The 21164-nt window shown below is 36.7% G+C and overlaps 1 protein-coding gene across 1 annotated transcript in view; it reads right to left on the bottom strand.

The window, feature by feature from the left end:
* Positions 1 to 21164, bottom strand: part of ASXL3 (ASXL transcriptional regulator 3) — a 136132-nt gene that overhangs the window by 73881 nt on the left and 41087 nt on the right. Inside the window, exons 3-4 of the mRNA XM_026670291.2 lie at positions 7843 to 7951; positions 6691 to 6802 (exon numbers count right to left, since the gene is read on the bottom strand). Coding sequence (XP_026526076.2) covers positions 6691 to 6802; positions 7843 to 7951 — 221 coding nt within the window. The remainder of the gene's footprint in view (positions 1 to 6690; positions 6803 to 7842; positions 7952 to 21164) is intronic.

The following is a 21164-nucleotide window of genomic DNA, read 5'->3' as shown; positions in this document are numbered from 1 at the left end:
TGGCAGATGAGATTCTGCTGAAACGTTGCTACAACTTTAAAAGAACAACTACAATGACGGGAAAATACCCTCAACAAAGCCGAAGGCCATACATATATATATATATCATCCATCTATCTATCTATCTATCTATCTATCTATCTATCTATCTATCTATCTATCTATCTATCTATCTATCTATCTTTGGTTATTCGGGTTTTCTCCCGCGTAAAATTGGAAGTATCTAGGCGATGTTTCGATGAAGTCTCATTCATCATCTTCAGACTTGTGTCTTCGGCTTTGTGCTTCTCGGAGTAATGTGAGCTTGCAGCTGCTTCTTCCTTTTAACTGCTAGTGGGGGTGTGCCTTGATTGGGTGGGGGCTTGGCTGTGTTCTGATTGGGTGGGGGGTGTTCTCATTGGTTGGGGGTTTGGCTGTGTTCTGATTGGTTGGGGGGTTGGCTGTGTTCTGATTGGCTGGGGGTGTGTTCTGTTCAGGTGGGGGCTTGGTTGTGCTCAGGTTAGTCTTAGTTGCTGGGGAATTTGAGCTGGTGAGCTGTGATCCTGCTGTTTGGCTTCACGCTCGTGGTCGTGCCGCATCTTCATGGTGGGCGTCAGTTCGCTTCATGTATGGGTCGGAGGGGTTTGAAGCGGGTAGTGATGCATCTGCGGTACGGCTTCTGGTCCGTGGTCATGTCTCATCTTCTGTGTGGGTGTGGGTGTGCTTTCTACATGGAAGTGTGGTGGTAGCATCTTGTGTGGCCCTCGTGGGTGTGGGTGTGGGTTTGGTGTCATTCTTCATGTTAGGTACTCATTTGTTCATGAGGGCGGGTTTCCAAATGGCTGGTAGGCGGGAAGTATCATCTTGTTTATTCATGCTGTGTGGGCGTTTTTCTATCTCTATGGCTTCTCTGATTATTCTGTTGTTGAAGTGTTCGGTTTTGGTGATAGTTCTGGTATTTTGGTCAATCTCATGTCCTGTGGCTTTGAGGTGTTAGACCAGGGAAGAGGTCGGTTCTTCTTTTTTGATTGAGTTCTTGTGTTCTTCAATGCGTGCACTTATTCTTCTGTTAGTTTGTCCGATGTATGTGGTGGTGCAGGTGGTGCAAGGGATTTCATATACTCCTTGGTTTTCTAACTTGATTTTGTCTTTAGGGTTTCTTAGGATGGTGGATATTTTCCTGTTTGTGCAGAATGTTGTTTTAATATTGTGTTTTTGGAGGATATTGCTGATTTTGTCTGTAGTGCCTTTTATATATGGGAGGAGGGCTTTGCCGTTCTCTTGTTCTCTGTCTTGGATTTTGGTTGGGGTTTCTTTTTGGATTAGGTGGATAATGTATAAGTGCACGCATTGAAGATCCACATACAAATACCCATGAAAACCTCAGAAAACAAGGATATATATATATCCTTGTTTTTATAGATTTTCACGGGTACAGGTATGTAGGTCTAGGTGTGTTCGGGTCTTTTCCCATGTAAGATTAAGAGTATCTTGGTGACGTTTTGGCGAGGTCCCATTTGCCATCCTCAGGCTGGTGCTTTTGGCTTTGTGCCAGTGCAAGCAGTGTGTGATCGGAGCTGCTGTCTCTATAAATACTGGTGGGGGGGGGGCTGGTGTGCTGGGCTGGTTGGCTGCACTTCTGCCTCTTGATTGGTTGATGGAGTTGATGTTGGTATAATGGGCTGTGTGATGGCCTTGTGAGTTTTGTTGTGGATATATCCTGGATCTTGTGCTGTAATCTCCTGGGTTGTTTGTTTTGTAGTGATCTTTTTTCCATTAGCCTTCCATTAGTGTTTTAACGGCTTGGGTAATGGGTTGTGTGATGGGCTTGCGAGTTCTTTTGTTGTGGTATCCTGGGTCCTGTGTTATAATCTCCTGGGTCGTTTGTGTTTTGATCCCTTTTCCATTAGCCTCCTGTGTTGTAACGGCTTGGGTAATGGGTTGTGTGATGACCTTGTGAAATTTATTGCTGTGGTATCCTTGGTCTTGTGCTGTGATATCCTGGGTCATTTGCTGTGTTACAACTTCTTGAGTTCTTGTGGTGTAATTTCCTGAGTTTTCTGATGTGATGTCCTGAGCCGGTGGCTGTGATGTAGCATTCTGGGTTTTAGTCTGGCTTCGAGTTTTGGGTCTGGGTCTGTGTTCTTGGTGTGTGTCAGCTTGTTTGGTTTTGGGGTTGGGGGGTGTGACAGCTGGTGAAGCAGCCGTGGTCTGTTTTCTGGATGGTGGTTGTCCTTCGTTTATAGGATGGGCTTGGGCCTGGGTCTGATGAGGGGAATTGGCGGTGGTGTCCCGTGTTGTTTTGGGTCTGGTGTTGGTTTTCATGGCTGGGACTCATTTGTTGGTGAGGGCTAGCTTCCAGATGTCTGGTAGGTGGGAGGTATCGTCCTGTCTATTCATGTTATGGGGATGTTTCTCTATCTCAATGGCTTCCCTGATTATTCTCTTGCTGGAGTGTTCAATGTTGGATATTAATTTGGTTCCTTCAAAATTAATTTCATGTCCTGTGGCTTTAAGGTGCTGGAAGAGGGAGGAAGTATTTTCTTCTCTTCTGACTGCGTTTTTGTGTTCTGCGATGCGTGCATTTATTCTCCTGTTGGTTTGTCCAATGTATGTGGCTGGGCAATTGTTGCATGGTATTTCATAAACTCCTTGGTTTTTTAGCTGGATCTTTTCTTTGGGGTTTCTTAGGATGTTGGCTATTTTTTGGTCAGTGCCAAAGGCTGTCCTGATATTGTGTTTGTGGAGAATTTTGCTGATTTTGTCTGTGGTGCCTTTGATGTAGGGGAGGAGTGTGATACCGTTGTCTTGTTCTGTGTCTTGGTTTTTTGGGGGTATCTCTTTTCGGATTAGATTGGTGATAGTGTTTCTTTGGAAACCGTTGGAAATTAATACGTTAGTGAGGGTGTGTAGTTCTGTTCTCAGGTGGTCTTTGTCAGCTAGGCGTTTGGTTCTGGAGATGAAGGTCTTGGCTACAGAGTTGATCTGTGCAGGGTGGTGATGGGATTGTGCATTTAGGTAGCAGTTGGTGTGTGTGTTTTTCCGGTAGATGGTGTGTCCTAGGGAGCCATTGGGTTTTTTGGAAATTCGGATGTCCAGGAAGGGAAGTTGGTTGTTGGTTTCTGTTTCCATGGTGAATTGTATTTTGGGGTGTAGGTTGTTAAGATGTGTGAGGAAGTTGTCTAGTTTTTCTTTCCCGTGTGGCCAAATTACGAAAGTGTCATCTACATATCTGAGCCAGAGTTTGGGTTTGTGTTCGGATTTGTCTAAAGCGTTGGTTTCAAAGTGTTCCATGTATAGGTTAGCGATGACGGGTGAGAGGGGTGATCCCATGGGTGCTCCTTCTATCTGTTTGTATCTTTGTCCATTGTGGATGAAGTTTGTGTTAGTTAGGCAGTGGTTGGTCAGATCTAGGATGTTTTTTGGATGGCTGTCAAGGCTTCTTTGATGGGTACTTGGGTGAAGAGGGATATGACATCGAAGCTCATGAATAGGTCGCTGGGTTGTAGGTTTTGTTTCTTATTGTTTCTATGAAGTGGAAGGAGTTTTGTACTTGTGAGGTGATGGATTCTGTGTAGGCTGGAGTTGTTTGGCGAGAAAAACAACATCATTTTGGGGGTGAGTTAAAACTCAGTTTCTCATGATGGATTCTTCTATTAGTCAAATTGCCTGCTGATCAAAGTTACTTTTGGCAGAATTGTTCATAAGGTTATTTAGTATCAAGCCTGCCCACACTGAATTATTGAGCAACTCACACAGAAAACTATCAACTGATCTGTCCAGGAGTACAGATTTCCCCAGAACTGAGTGGAAATGCTGGGTGCTGTAAATGACTGTTTTGGGAAATGCCTCTTATAATTTGTAAGATGTCCCAAGTCCAACAGTCCACAAAATGGATATGAAACTGAAATATAACTGAAGTGCCAGGAGCTTCTGTTCATAATCAGGTAGTCCTCAACTTACAACAATTCATTTAGTGACCATTCAAAGTTACACAACACTGAAAAAAGTGACTTATGACCATTTTTCACACATGACCATTCCAGCATCCCCACAGTCACATGATTTACATTCAGACACTTGACAACTGGTTCATATTTGTGAACTGGAGTCACATGACTATCTTTTGTGACCTTCTGACAAGCAAAGTCAATGGGAGAGCCAGATTCACTTAACAACTGTGTTACTAATTTACCAACTGCAGTGATTCACTTAACAAAAGTGGCAAGAAAAGTTGTAAAATGGGACAAAATTCACTTAACAACTATCTCACTTAGCAACATAAATTCTGGGCTCAATTGTGGTCATAAGTTGAGAACTATCTGTATTTTACGCAAATGACAAAAAATTACATCCACATAAAATTCCTTTCCAAAAACTAAATCGTCAGCAATGATAATCAAAATAGAGGAGGTAAGCCTAATTTTCCATATTGAAAATCACCAACATAAGATGTGAATTAGACAGTAGGATAATTTTATCGAGTCAGAGTTGGAAACAGGCATCAAGCCATTGAATTCTGTCATGACCTGTTGAGAAATCCAAATTAAATATCCCCAATGGCTTTCTTCCTGAATACAGAAACCTGGATATTACCCTTTTTTGAACTAAAAATACCATCGGGAGAATTATCATTGGAGACAATAAATGGACTAATTATGTGCAACAATCAAAATCAGTGAAGTCTCTGAACAGGGAAAGCAAAATGTGGAATGAAGTTACATTTTAGCAAGAACCACCTGAAGAATTACCATAATCTCACCCTGAAAAATGGCTTTGATAAATATGATACAACAAGACAGAAAATGTGCTTGTCAAGGATCCAAATTGAATCCAAATTGTAGCATCAGAAATTGAAGGAAGAAAGCCATGCCATTAAATTATACCAAGAGGTCAGCAATGAAGTGTCTGTAAACGACAGCCTACCCACCTTACTCCCAGATCCCAAAGAGCCCTCCCAATCTCTCTAAAGAAAATCTGACATTGTCTGAAAATGCCGCAAGGCCTAAATAACATTCTACTATAAACACTAGCTTAGATTAAAAGTCCAATGAAAATAAAATTACCAGCCATATCTCAGTCCTAAATAAAAAGTATATTGTATTTGTGCTATCAGAATGCAGGAGAGGGGACCCTAATTCTGTAGCTTCATCAATTTTTCAGCTGATACAAAAACAAGTTAAGCCCTCAGAATAATTTACAGCAAAGAAATGAATAATTATGACACTATTTCCTTTAAACCTCTCACTATGAATCTTGTTCTACAATACTCCACTGCCAGTGGAGTATTCACTGCCATAAGGCCCAAAAGAATTGGTGAATGCTCCATTAAAATGAAAGGGTTGCCCTCACCCTTTCTAGAATGTTTTTAAAAAACATGTAGGAGAACGAGAAAAAAAATTCCCTAAAGATAGAACATTTGAAAAACCATTGCTTTTTTGAATTGTTCTCAGCAGAAAATAAATATTTTCCAAGTATTTAAGGCACAGTTAATCACAAATATGATGTGCAGATTTATTGAAGGGAAAAAGACTTTACCCTCACTTTTAACAACAGTATGGGCTACATATAGAGAAAGGCCTTCAAGAATTGAAAATAATTTTGTTATCAAAGTTTGACTATTACTTGTCAAATTATTCTAATTCAGGGCTGTCAAACTCCCAGCCTGCGGGCCAGATACATCACATACTGGCCAGGCCCACGCCCGATTAGAGAAGGGGGGAAAAGTCCCGATACATTATGTGATGCTGCCGTGATGACGTGAATTTGACACCCCTGTTTTATTGTAAGTATTTAAAATCCTTTAAGCCTGTACATATAGTTTGGTCTTTGAAATTACAATATATTGAAAGATTAAGAAGTTAGTAGCATTTTCAAACATCTGTGTACACATGCACATATATTTATGCATCCAATCTACTAGGCACAGCTGCTCTTTTGAAAGTATGTTCAAAGTTTCCGTTTCTAGTCAGCATTATTTTGTCTCTAAAATTTCCATGCTAAATATGATAAACAGTAAATAAAGCAAGCACCATTTACCATTTTCTATTTAACAAAAAACATTCTTCTCAGAAAAAAAGCAAACTGTTTAAATTATTGTTCTACTAAATTATAGTTACATATTACAATATTTTACAAAGATGTACTAGCATATTAAAAGGGTAAAATTATACAGCATCAGTTTCAGCTTAGGCTAATATAGGTGGAAAAACAGTCTGCAAATTAACAATGTTGTAAAATATTGAAAACAGATGAGAAGAACTCTACTGAATTTCATTTTTTAAAAGAATGTTTAATATAACTAGTACAATTCTGCATGCTATTTTAAAGTACCTAACTTTAATATTTTAAAAAATATTTACTGAAAATTCCAATTCTTTTTACAACTCTGGAAACTGTAAAATTCAGAACTCTTACCCATGAGTCATCTGATGTAAAGAACATCAAACAAACAACATATCACTGCATCTGGTGAATGAAACTTAACAATTCAATTTTTCAAATATCAAGATTTCCAAATCCATTAATAAAATCTAGAAAGAGAATTGGATCTTTTATATTTTTTTAAAAAATAGGCCTTACCAGGGCCAGAAAATACTTACATATATACAAAGCATGCCAAATAATTTAAAATAAAAAACATATAATTTCCTCAGCACATAAACACTCCATTAAGATCAAAGGATAAAAACAATACAACTAATATTTTACCTCCATTTTCTTCTCCATTGTTATTGTTAGTCTCAGCCATTTCAGTGCTGTCCAACTCAGATTCACAACTTAAATCCAATGTTCCATCTGCTGGGCATGTAGTATCTTCCTTCTGTGTGTGAAGACATATGTCATGCTGCTTGTCACATTTCAAAAAAGAATGCGCTTCTTAGGAATGTTCTATAAATAAAATGTGATTCTTGACAATTTCATGAATAAAGAAAAAGTCTCTCTCAGGGCACTTGAGAAAGCCTTCTAGAAACTAAAGCCTTCTAGAAACTTACATAGAAAAATGTATCTTATTTCATACCAGAATTTTTACAGAAACCAACTTATTCCTTAAAAAAATCCAACCATTCCAAAAATGATACAGAATAAAATCAAACACCTTTTTTATGTTCTGCTTTTATTAGGTGGAACATAATTCTATAATTACATAACAAGTTCCGCAGTTCAAATACTGAGCACCTACATTTTAGAAGAAGGCTTTGTATTTTTTTTCCCTGTAAAGCCTAACTATACCACACAAAAGAAAATCTAATCAAATGCAAAAGCTGCTTTTGAATTCTGGCAGCTAGTAGAAAATAGCCCATATTTCTATTTCTCAGAAAAAAAAGTGCTGCCTGTTCCATTTGATTACTTCAAGAAAATGCCACATTCTATCAGTTTCAAAATAATGCCTCCTCCTTCACTCAGATATCACTATTAGATTAAGGATTAAATAAATAGTTCTGCTCGTTCAGATAAAATCATTACTTGTATCACACAGCTTTACATTTTCAGTTCCTTGTTAACTCTGGAATTGTCATTCATGATATAAATCCTTCCAAGGACTCTTTCACAAATACAGTGTGAATATACTTGCTTATTTCTAAATAAGCAAGTAAACATTTGCTTATTTCTAAAAAGGCAACATCTAAAATCTCAACCAGGGAACAGAAATAAAGCTATGCCTCTTCCTGAATTCTGTTTAACTTATAAAGTTTATCTAGACTGGAAATTATGTTAAGTGCTGTCTTAGAAATGTCTCAAACACAGTTTACCTCTGTTCCCTACCTAATGATTTCGATCTAATTTATTTATATGATTTGTTAATTCAATGCATAAACTTCACAGGTCTGGTAATTTTGTTTCTAAAAATATGCAACTCACCTTGAGTGCGTAGAGTCCTGCCTTGCCAGGAATTTTGAAGAATGTTCCATCACCAACACGAGTGTTGGTATGAAGCATTGCATTCAGACAAGCTAATGGAGAAGTACCACTGAAAAACAAAAATAAAGCTGGCTAAAATGGAGTGTTTCTCAGAACCTTCTTCCCTCTTCTTAAAACTCATGTTTCACTTTTTAAAAAAATCCTGAAAACCTCCCAACATCTACATTACAATAACAGGCCAGTTGAAACTTAATCATATGCATCTGCCCCTTCAGCTTCAGGCAAAAAGTCTGCAAATTATAATTATGCTATTTTCACACAGTAAACAGTTCAGCATTGAAAAAGAGCTAGAGTCCAAATATTTATGTGAAATTACTTTGCAAATAACACCATAATGCCTTATTTTTAGAATGTTATAGACAATGTGGCTGTTGCACATGAATGATCAAAATGGTACAAGTTCATGGGCAGCTGCATTCCATAGGATGGAGAGGCAACAAAAGAATGCTAAAAGACTCCTGAACAGCCACATTAAAATTGCAAGGGCTAGCTCAAATATGGGCAGCACTGCTTTAACATAGCCAGTATAAACCATACATCCTGGTATGAGTAGACAACAGTACAATAATTTGAAGCCATTCTGTGATGAGCAACTTTCCTAAATCTACTAGGAGTTCTTTGATTTCAAAGGGTTCTGCTTAGAAGTGTAGAATCAATTGCTGTTTAAGAAATAATTCTAATTTATAGTAGTGCTAAAAGGTTTGTGAAACTTTTGAATGTTCAATAGTTCTGCATAAATATGATCTAAATCATGATCTGTTCTCCATTCAAGTCTTAAAACAAGAGGAGGTGAATCCAATTAAACAACTAAGTCAAAAACATTGATTGTATTTAGTTTAGTTTTGGGACATGTTTTGGGAAACATTTGTTAAAGAACTTTAAACATCATGACGATAATCATTCACAATTAACTAAATTACTTAAAAGGAAGCACCAGATTGCAAGCTTTTATCTTTGTGCAAGTTTAATAAAGCAATACAAATCTGAATGAATTTAACCAAGATAATTGAATTAAGTAATATCAATTGTAATTGTTACTTCAAATTATGATTATGTTCTTATCAAATGTTACATATTACAATACAACTTTGCTTTAATGGACCATTCAGTGGCAGTGTTTGTTCCTCCTGAACGTCTGTTAAACCTGAAAGTTTGTTTGCTTATTTATTTATTTAATTTAATACCACCAATCTTACTGTCAATCGACTATAAACTGTAGCAATTTGGATAATCTTCATAATTTATCATTCATGTCAATTTATGTCAGTTGCATAAATTTGATAAATTTATGTGACATAAATATAACAAAATTTAATGTACATGTCAAGTGCTCTGTGAAGATGTCTTTGTATACAATGAACGTCTATTATTTCAGGGGGGACGTCCATACAGAAATTTCATTTGTTGCATTTGCTTCATTAAATCAAAGACTTATAACAGCAAAATTGGAACTGATATCATATTGGAGGCGATCATTTTTAGAATAGATTTTGGGTGATATAGCTGTTAGCTTTTTTGTTTCAAATACACAGGATAGAAACATTTTAAGGAAATGCATCCATAAAATATTGGAAATGCTAATGTAGATTAATTATGTTGCTAGGGCAAAAGAGCCAGTGTATATGCATCAGATGATTGCACCGTTTTACAACTGCAATTACGGGAGTTCCAATTGCCATCATTAGGCAAATCCTTTTCCTGCCGGCTTCCCCACTGATTTTACCTGTTGGAAACCACCAGTGAAGGGTACTTATGGCAATCACATGAAAGCAAGATATTGAGGCTGTCATAATTGCAAGCTGGTTGCTAGCTGAATCATGATTATGTGACTATGGAGATGCTACAATGGTCATAACTATGAGAAATGTTCATAAGTCTCTTTGGTAAGTGCCATCATAACTTTGAATGGTTGCTGAATGAGTCACTGAATTAAATGAGGACTATCTGTACAACTTTCATTTAGCATTAGCGACTGATTGACAGCTTTCCTAGTACACCATACAGGATACATGGCCAGGTGAACCAATTCTACTGTGTTGTAAGTCTACATTAACAAACCTTGTGCATCTGTACAAATTCTCCACTATCTTTTTTATAGTCTCAGAAGTTAAGGAGCTTCCTTTCTGAGTTTCTTTTTCTCCCTGTTATGCAGCTGTGCCTTTTCTTAACCAGGCAGCATCTCTTCCATCTTCTCCCAAGGTCCTTCCCACATCCTATTAGTCTGACTGATTTAATAATGGAACCTCAGAAGAAACTATATCTCTTCTCCTACACATGTGTAATCTCTATTATAGTCCACAGAACTCCTCCCAAAAATTTGAGGTAGAACATATACAAATCAGTAAGTAAAAACAAAAGAGTATTCTTAAAAGAAGCAAAATTTGGAAACACAGTTCTGACTTAATATATCAAATTAAACTACCAAAGAAGTCAATATAATATTTAAAAATCTAGATACCTCAAGCATACGCTAGCAGCTTAACAAAGGAATGAATAATACAAAGATTTCTCTAATAAATATCTAAATAGAATGAAAATCTGACATGCAATTACATGTCACATTTATTAGGCCAAGATGAATTAACTTTACTCTATAAACGCACAGAGACACATTATTTCATATCAAGTGGAACTAGAATTAATTATGAAGTCAGATCCTTGGGAATTGAAACAAATGCTATCATGACTGAAAAGTGAATAAAATACATTGTTTTGATCTTTAAAAAGAATATTTTCTTTACAGACTATATACTTGGTTGACATGCACTCATCTTCTCTCTCTATTAACTACTTGTTTAAGAGCCTTTTTATTTCCCATCTGAATCATCAGTTGTAGACTTAATTTTTAAAAATTGTTTAGATAAATAAAAAAAATCAATTAGTTGAATATAGGAGAGAAAACTCAGTGATGCTGTATCAAGTGATAGCTGGAATTATATCATCAGTTCAAACAAAATAATGCAACAAGAATATATTGTATCGGATGGGAGATTCCACACAAAGTTGTGGAGAATAAAAGGGCTAAGACTTCCAGATCTAAATATACCAGCAACCAACTGGCCAACCAACCAGACCTTGTAGTGGTAGTCAAGGCTCAGAAGACAACAGTGGTATTAGAAATAGCAATGCCAGGTGACAGCAACATCAGGAAGAAATATTTGAATATAGAATAGAATAGAATTCTTTATTGGCCAAGTGTGATTGGATACACAAGGAATTTGTCTTGCTGCATACGCTCTCAGTATACATAAAAGAAAAGATATAGCTGTCAAGAGTCAAGAATCATAAGGTACAACACTTAAAAATAGTCATAGGGTACAACAAGCAATCAAATCATACTAGGAAATAGTCAATATCAATCATTAGAATACAAGCAACAAGGTTACAGTCATAAGTCATAAGTGGGAGGAGATCGGTGAAAGGAAAGATGGGAGGATTAATAGTAATAGCAATGCAGACTTAATAAATAGTTTGATAGTGTTAAGGGAATTGTTTGTTTAGCAGAGTGATCGTGTTCGGAAAAAACTGTTCTTATGTCTAATTGTTCTGATATGCAGTGTTCTATAGCATCATTTTGAGGGCAGCAATTGAAACAGCTTATGTCCAGGATGTGAGGGGTCTATAAATATTTTCACAGCCCTCTTTTTGACTTGTGCAGTATACAGATCCTCAATGGAGGGTAGGTTGGTAGTAATTGTTTTTTCTGCAGTCCTAATTACTCTCTGAAGTCTGTGTCTGTCTTGTTGGGTTGCAGAACCAAACCAGGCAGTTATAGAGGTGCAGATGACAGACTCAATAATTCCTCTGTAGAACTGTATCAGCAGCTTTTTGGGCAGTTTGAGCTTTTTGAGTTGGCGTAGAAAAGAACATTCTTTGTTGTGCTTTTTGGATGATGTTTTTGATGCTAGGTATCCATTTTAGGTCTTCTGATATGATAGCACTTAGAAACAGTATTGTAAGAGGTGGCAGTATGGGAGGGGTTCTCCTAAAGTCTGCCATCATTTCTACGGTTTTGAGTGTCTTCAGTTCCAAATTGTTCTGGTCACACAACGACACAAGTTGTACAAGCTCCCGTCTGTATGCAGATTCATCATTGTCTCGAATGAGACCAATCACTGTTGTATCATCTGCAAATGTCAGTATTTTAACAGATGGATCATTTGAGATGCAGTCATTGGTATATAGGGAGAAGAGAAGTGGAGAAAGCACACAGCCTTGAGGGGGCCCTGTGCTAATTGTATAGGTATCAGATGTGATTATATCTAGCTTCTTCTGCTGCTTCCTGTCTGTTAGGAAGCTTATGATCCACTTACAAGTGTGTTCAGGTGATGCTAGCTGGTTTAGTTTAGTTAAAAGAATGTCTGGAATGATGGTATTGAATGCTGAACTAAAGTCTACAAAGAGGACCCTTGCATAGGTATTGGGAGATTCAAGGTGTTGTAGGATATAGTGCAGAGCCATATTAATAGCATCATCTGTTGATCTATTTGCTCAGTATGCAAACTGCCTGGGATCTAACAGTGGATCCATGATGATTTTCAGGTGGGACAGCATTAGCCTTTCAAAGGTTTTCATAACTACAGATGTCAGAGCAACTGGTCTGTAGTCATTCAGTTCCCCGATGGAGGGCTTCTTTGGCACTAGGATGATAGTAGAGCATTTGAAGCAAGAAGGAACATAACACATATCTAGTGATTTATTGAAGATTCGGGTGAAGATGGGGGCCAATTGGTCAGCACAGACTTTTAAGCAAGAAGGAGTTATCTTGTCTGGACCTGGTACTTTTCCTGGCTTTTGTCTGTGAAATAGATCTTGCACTTCTTTTTCTATGATCACCAGAGGTTGTGAACCCAATGGCTTGGGGTCAGTTGTGGGAGCTTTGGCTATTGTTGATGTGTTTGAGATGGGGGTGGAGATAGGTGGCTGTAGTTTCCTTCAGTCTCCAATAGATCCCAAGAACATCAGAACTGTGTCCAGAAGAGTGCAGTGCTAGGGATAGCTAAAAAACTGTGCAAAGCTCTCAAACTCCAGGCCTCTGGTAGAGGACCCAAGATTGAGGAAGCACATATCAGTCATATAGGGTGAGCAGGTTTTTTTAAATATAATATTCTGAGTGTTATAAAAGAAGAAACTAAAAATATAAAACTACAAAGATGGATAGTTATTGAATATGGACTGTTGAGCAAGAATTTATTTAATACTCAAGAGCAGGGGTCCACAACCCCCAGTCTCGGGACCAGCACCAGTCTGCAACATGCCAGCAACCAGACCATGCAAACAAGTGAAGCCCCATCCATAGGATGCAGGCAGCATGCAAAACCAAGCCCCCTCCATGGAAAAATCTTTCTCCATAGAACCAGTCCCTGTCTGGTGCCCAAAAAGTCGAAGGATAGTGCTTAAGAGTTATTATATTCACTTTAGGCTTGAACTACCCCAATAATGATATAAACCAGGGGTGTCAAACTCATGGCCTGCGGGCTGGATGCATCATGTGCTGGCCCTGCCCAGTTTAGCAAAGGGGGGGGGGGGAATCCCGATTTGTCATGTGACACCATGACAATGCGAGTTTGACACTCCTGAACAAATCAAATATTAAAAAGATATTATTGAAATCAAATATTATATAAAAAAGCTCAAATCTTTGGATTTATGGCATAATATGGATAGTCAGATCAATCCATTTAAAAAGTGAATTCTCAACTAAATGCCAAGACTTACTGTTATTCTATTCAAGGAACCAGGTAGCTTATATAGTGATGAAAGGGAACAGTGAATCCCCTTAGAAGAATTAGTTCTTCATGTTCTGATCCTTTATATATGCCAAACATTGGCTTTTGGTTTTGAATTAAATGCTATTTTCACAAACCTTAGAGACCATATTTGTTTTCACAGAGGTTGATTAGCAATCAGCATTTGAAATCATATGTATTTATTTTGTTTGACCTATTCAAATTCAGCCAATGAATTTAAAATAACGTTGTCAATTATTTGAAATAGAAACTTTTGAGTATGTGACTGAAAATGTTTTTTATTATTTTCTTTCTATTTGTAGATTTCAGCACTAAGGCTTATATTTTGTCTCTCATAAACAATAGGCACAGAAAGCATTTAACCTAACAGCTGTTAGACAGAAGCAGCTTTATATTATACATATATACAGTACTAGAAGAACAGTATTTATCACACTTTGCCATTCTTATCAAGATCAGGTTCTTTATGACATTATGATACCTTATCTGAAATATAAAAATCTGTTTTAATTGTAAATACTATTAGATGTGAACAGACTTACACAAAAGAAATAAAATCATCTTTTAAACCCTAAAATCCATTAATAAAACTTACTTTCTATAAAAAAGAATAGGCACAACTCCAAAAAAATTAAATTGTAGAAGAAAACCCAAATAGAACAAAGCAAATGCTGGTGGAACTATATTTGAGAATTTATTAATCTTAAATATGCCATCCCCTTAATTTATTACCATTAAGTCTCTTTCAATACCTAATCTAATATCAAGTTCATTTCTTTTTAAATGGTAATGATGCCATATTCCAGCAAATGTACTATTAAATCTAAGCAGTTGTTAATTCACACTTCCCTTTAGTAACAGAAGTTTACACTATTTTGTGCCATTGAGCACCCTCTGCTGGACTCTGCAGCCAAAATCAATCAAAAGATTCAATAAATATAGGCTGCATCATACAGAGGAAACTTTATGCAGTACAATTTGTTTCTATGAATTATGTGATAAACTATTCTAATGAAATCTAAGTTCAAAGAGCTTTATTTTAGTTTTCTTCTTTAACAAAGTAGCTATCCTAATACCATATCCAACATCTTGTTTTAAAACACACAAACTGAGGTTGAAGAAATTTACTATCCTATCCAGTATAAATAACATTCCTTAACCCTACAGTCACATCAGCTCCAAGGTTTAAAGTGGCATTGCTCAATTTACTTGGAAATATTCCCACTTGTTTTTAGAGGGATTTACTCCCAGGTAAGAATATATTGGATTACAAAATTAAAAGCAGAGTTCTAAGCTAATTTACTAGAAAGTTCCATGAACACAATAAGATTTTTTTATTCTCCCCAAGGTTTAAGATTATACAATAAAAATGGCTTGCAATTCCTTGTAGTGTTGAAATTTTATAATTCTGTTAATGATCAGATGAAAGGCATCACACTTGTTTATTAATTTTGAAAGCCCTATTTTGATTAAACATAAATATGTTTGCATAAACCTACAACTTTCAGATAGGATGACAATCAGGGAACTGGATGGATACTATTAAAGCAGCAATAGTCATATGACTGGAAGATCTGAAAGATCAGGTTGAGGGTAGGCTGTCCTGAAGAAAATCAATCTATGTGGTTGCTAAAATCTTACACTGATTTGACCACATATAATCAATCAATCAATCACAATTTTTAGAAAACAATAGGAACAGTTGATGCTAGGACTGAATGGAAGTCAAGTTAAAGTAGTGAACTATTTATGCATATCCTCAAAAATAATGCATGCCAACAGTTAGATTCCCTAAATAGTTAACCCCTAAACAGATTCCCTAAACAGGTGCACAACTCTCCTTCTCAATTATTACAATTAGCCATTAAACTATAGTCAAATAAGGACTTCGTAGGGTTCTCTACTTTGATGAAAATTCCCATGCTGAAATAACTGCAACCTGGCCTTCTGTATAATAATGTCCTTTTACTATTTTAATACTAGTTTCATTTCCATTCCTCCTTTCTTTCATACAGCATTAATTTCTGTTTCCTGCCATGATCCCAAATCACATGAATAAAGAAAAAAAAACCAGTATGGTAAGATGCTGTAAAGCTCAAAGAAGTATTAAACATGGTATTTAATCACCTGAAAACAATATTACATTCACTGGTATCAGGATAAAAAAGCAAGATACATGGTTTATCAACCATTCATTTAATTTAATCAGTCAGTGTATATATATGTGTGTGTGTGTGTGTGTATAATATATATACATATATTACACACACACACACACACACACACACACACATATAAATATAAAATAGATTGTCATAAAAATGTCAATAATAAATAATGGGAAACAGAAATGATGGAGACTATGTAAGAGTATATGTTAGGAATGATAGTTACCTAACAGTTGGGTTGGCAATATATAAACCAGGATAGTCATTTAATACTGTTGTATCTTTAAGAGAATGCTGTAATTGTGATTGGCTGAGGTTCCTCCAATGGCCATAAGATGGAGCCATAAACCTGGTTTGTTTTCTTTTTGCATTTCCCTTTTACTTTTTGCCTGAACATTGTTCTGATTGGATTGCTGTGAGTCTTGCAACTGTTAGCAAACTCCATTTACTGAACTTTGTTTATGATACTGGACTTCGTTTTTGAATTATCCCTGGACTGATTGTATTGAATACTACCTGCTTTAACCGTGTATGATTTGGACTGTTTGTTGGACTTTGTTTAACGGTTTACTGGCAGTAAAACCTACATTTTACTATTCAGTGTATCTATATGCTGGTTATGTGTTATTCAACACCACACTCACTATGTTTCCCTGAGTGCACTCATTCTCCTAATGGGGAATACCTCAACAATATGCAATAGAAGCTGCTTTGATAATTTTTCAGGATTAGAAAAATCACTGTATTAATATTTAAAGCATGAATTCTATTCATTTCTCTCATGCTTAGCTGTAAAAGAGATCTGACATATTTTTTAAAAAATATATATGCTATTTTTAGCATATTTTTTAAAAAACAGCCATATAAAAAATCTATTCAGCCACCTTTACCAGAAAACAAAAGCAAAATAAGTGAAAGCAAGTATTGCCAATTTGAATTCAAGAGTACCCTTAAGCAAAAGAAATATGTTAAAGTTTCCAATCACATATAGCAATGTTTTTCAAACTATTTTTCCCTTTTATTGCTTAGAAAATCCTCAAAGAACACCAAACCAATGTCTTCTGAATAATATCACTATCTAGCCCAGAGGTTACCAAATTTGGCAACTTTTAAGACTTGTGGACTTCTGGGAGTTGAAGTCCACAAGTCTTAAAGTTGCCAAGTTTGGGAACCCCTGATCTAGCCTTTTACTTCTCCACCTGAAATAACAACTATTATCTGTCTTCTGAACACCAAGTAGAAATGCATACCTAGACTTTTTGTTTTGAAGAATACATCTGACATTTTATGAGAATAATTTGCTGACTCAAAAAAATTCCTAGCAATGATGGGTGTGGCAAATTACACAAAGTCAATGTATTCAAAGGCCAACTAGTTAAATTGTCCCCTGCCACAGATTTTGTCTCTAGCATATTTTCAACTCTAAGTGACCTTTATTTTTTCATAGGCAGGTAAGCATGTTTTCAAACGAAGCACCTTTCATCGTTTTTCTTTTTTAAGGTAATTTATGTATTTGAATAAAATTCTTAGAAATAAAGTTACATTTTGTGGTCTTTGGTATTCTCTGAGCTTGGTTGTTTGCTTGCAGACGTTTCATTACCTGTGCGGGTGACATCATCAGTGCTAATGGGTGAGTGGGTTTTCTCCCTGTTTATTTACTGTAGCTTGTGCTGTCAGTTGTAGAAGAGCAGGCAGAGCTGGAGGGTGGAGGTAAGTATATCATTAGCTTAGAGTTGTTGTGTTTTCATTAGCACTCCAACCCCTCCTGAATTCCGTTGACTCAGATCTGGCACTAATTTAGTGTTGAATTTTAGTTGACCAGATTCTAGGATAAATATTCTAAGCTGCAACCTTAATAATAATATTCTAAGCTGCAACCTTATAAATGCTCCTGATTCTTTGTTCCTGACATCAATATTGATGGGAGGGTGGTTTTGTTTTTGGTAGTTCCTTGATTATGGTATTGTTTTCAATGTTTGTTTGTTTCTTTAATCCCTACTTATCTGGTGTAAGTTGCTAGGAAGGATATGATCTGGTATTTTTTTATTTTCTTTGTAGCTTTTTTATTGTCTCTTTTAAATAGCAATAGTACTCAGGCTTACATACCAGTTAACAGTGCTTTATAGCCCTAAGTGGTTTACAGTCAGCATATTGCCCCCAACAATCTGGACCTCAGTTTTACTGACCATGGAAGGATGGAGGGCCAAGTCAACCTTGAGCTAATGAGATTTGAACTGCTGAACTGCTGGTAGCCCGGCAGTCAGCAGAAGTAGCCTCTAGCACTGCATTCTAACCACTGTGCCACCACAGCTAAATAGTGAGTAAATGTAGCTTATTTCTATGTGACTATTGATGACTGATTTGTATGAATACCAAATCAAACAAATGCCAAAGATATATCTTAGAAATAAAAATGCATATCCATCTCAAGAGTGATAGTTTGCTTTTCAAGAAGCAACTTCCTTTTAAATTTTGTTTAAAATAGAAATAATTCACTCAAATACATAAAGAATGGGCACAGGGCTTGCTGAGCAACAAGGGACTATCCAGTTATAGAGTGAGGCTTAGATACCATGTTAGAATCCTAGACTTAAGCAACGTTTTAAAATGATTTCATTTCATTTCAAGTCAGAGTTGAATAAATGCAACAACAACAACAACAACAACAACAACAACAACAATAATAATAAGGCACTACACTATCACCAGACACTATCACAATTCTTTTCTTTTGTTTTCACAGACAAAAAAAATCTTATCTAATATATATGGCAGCCTTTCACAGTTTCACAGAAATACTGCAACTCCCCGATTTCTTAGCTAGTGGATATGTTGGATGGGAATTCAGGGAGTTGTCATCACAACGCATTTAAGATTGCCAGGTCAGGAAAAACTAATCTATGAAAAAGAAGCACCAGCTTCTGTATGCATCAGTAACTTTCCATAATAAGCCCCAACAAATTGCTCTGTAGTTACAACTGTTTAATCTTCAATATAAAACCATGAAGCACACTGCTTCAATTACCAGTGTACCTACATTTTATCATGTCTTCCTTTTATCTCAGAAATCATTAGGCTGAGTCACGGACAATTTTGCAGACCGGCTGAACATCTCTGGGTCAAGATATTCTGCTGCCTAGAACAATCCTAATACTTCTTGATTATAGTCAGCACTTAAGTGCAACTGCCTCTGGAGTCAAATGCTTTACTTTCTTGCACAGCTGCCATTTGAGTTTCACCACTGAAGAAAACAACCCATGTTTCATATTTTTGGGTGTTTGAAAGCATTTCATGTTTACATTAATGCTTTAGATCAGGATCCTCAAATGTGTTTTGTGGGCTGCACAAATGTCCTGCACACAGGTAATTTCTAGCAGCCCACAACAATGCTGGGGAATAGGCCAGAGGACATTTTGCTCAGTTATATAGTGGGAAGGCAGCTTTTGGGGTGTGTGGACTGACAGCTTGCCAATCGCATTCAGGTATTGGGTGGAGGGTGTAGCTCTGAGTCAAGGCAAGGTAACTCATGAAGCTGCAATGCTCCTGGCTTGCCCTCTATTATGTCTGAGACTGGGATGGCTCTTCCTGTTCCCCCTCATGGTTCTTCCTTACTGCAACCTTGAATGAGCAGATGGTTCCATGAATGGTTCAGAGGTATCTTGTATCTGGTCCTGCACTGGGGACCACTGAAAGCAGAACAACTGTTTAAATTTATGACTTTTCTGACAGTTATGTTTGTGCATCTGCGTGGGGGTACTTCAGTCTTGCAACTTTCCATCTAGTGAGCTTATCCTTATGCAAGATTCATTTTGATGTGAGTTTGAGACCACAGATAGCTACAAACTTGAATAAAGTTGAATAAGCATAGTTTTACTATTCCTTTTCTGAAAGTCAATTATTTGATCCTCCTAGCAACCTTAAAAGCCTGGATTTATTTCAAAGAAATATTTATTCAAACATTGGGCCACAATTTGTTTATATAGGCATGCAATTTGGTATTTCATTATTTTACCTAAATTTGATATGGAGTAATACTTATAACACCGAATGTTTAGTTTCAGTATTACCTCATCTTTAAAACAAATAACGATAATACAGCTACTTTCATTCAACGGAATGAAAAATATTTAACAAGCACAAATAGCTTCCTGTATTTATCCCCCAAACATCTCCTCTTTAAGCTTGTTTTTGATACAAAGATTCATATAGACAAAGCACTTTGAAGTAGGAGTTGGAAAATATTCTTCTGATTCACATTTTTATGCAAATTTACTAAATACAGGAACGGAAATTCAATTGTACTCTAAATATTTATGTTTCTGAAATGTGAGTTGCTATTCTCCAATAAAAACATGTACAAAAATGTATACATTTGGAAAAAGTATATAGAACAATGCATATTTTAGTTTTAAAAAATGCTTTCCTGTGTAAGAAAAGTATATATTAAGAAAAGCACATTACAAAATGTACGTGAATATTTGTACTATTTTTTTTAAATGGCAGACTTATATATATACTTATTATATATTTATTGATCATATTTGTACGGCCACTCATCTCATAGAGCATGACTCTAAGTGGCATACAAACAATCATAAAACAATTTTAAAAATATTCAAACTGCACAAAAAATTAATCTTATTATAAAAAGCTAAGAGACAGCATCATATTATCAATGGAGCCACCTAATCAAATTACCATTCCCTTGTGATCTCCAGGCCTCTGGACACAACCAGGTTTTAGGGGACTTCCAGAAGATCTGGGGAGATGGAGCCAATGTCCCCTCAGGGGAATGATGTTCCACGGGGGAAGGGAGTTGCCATAGCAGAAAAGGCTCATCTCCTGGATCCCATCAGGTGTAACTCCTTAACAGAGGGACTTGCAGCATACATCTACTTCCAGATCTGATAGCAGATGTAATTAAGAAAAGTGACCCTTCAAATAATCCACCCGCATGCCATGAAGGGCTTTAAAGGTCACCTTCAACACCTTGAATCCAGAATCAAACTGGCAACCAATGCAACTCATAGAGCAGAGATGTAATGGGCTCTAGGGGTACACATAATTGCCCAAGCTGCTGCATTCTGTACTAGCTGAAGCTTCCAGATACTCTTCAAGAGCAGGCCCATGTAGAGCTCATTACAGAAGTCTACCCAGGAGATAGCAGTATATTAATGACCATGAGCAGAGCTCCCAAATTCAGGAACATGCTTAGCTTCATGTTTTGTGTTTTCTGGCACAAAACATGAAGCTATGCATGGGCCCTCCTAGCCACAACTACCATCTGTTCTTTGAGCAGGAGTCCAGGAAGACCTTCAAGTTGCACACATTTGGTACCAAAGTG

This window comes from Notechis scutatus, chromosome 3 (genome assembly GCF_049901735.1).
Source record: "Notechis scutatus isolate UNSWTSFEM ecotype Mainland chromosome 3, rNotScu1.2, whole genome shotgun sequence".
Taxonomy (NCBI): domain Eukaryota; kingdom Metazoa; phylum Chordata; class Lepidosauria; order Squamata; family Elapidae; genus Notechis; species Notechis scutatus.
Note: the sequence above shows the minus strand (reverse complement) of the source record. Positions and strands in the feature narration are given on the sequence as shown.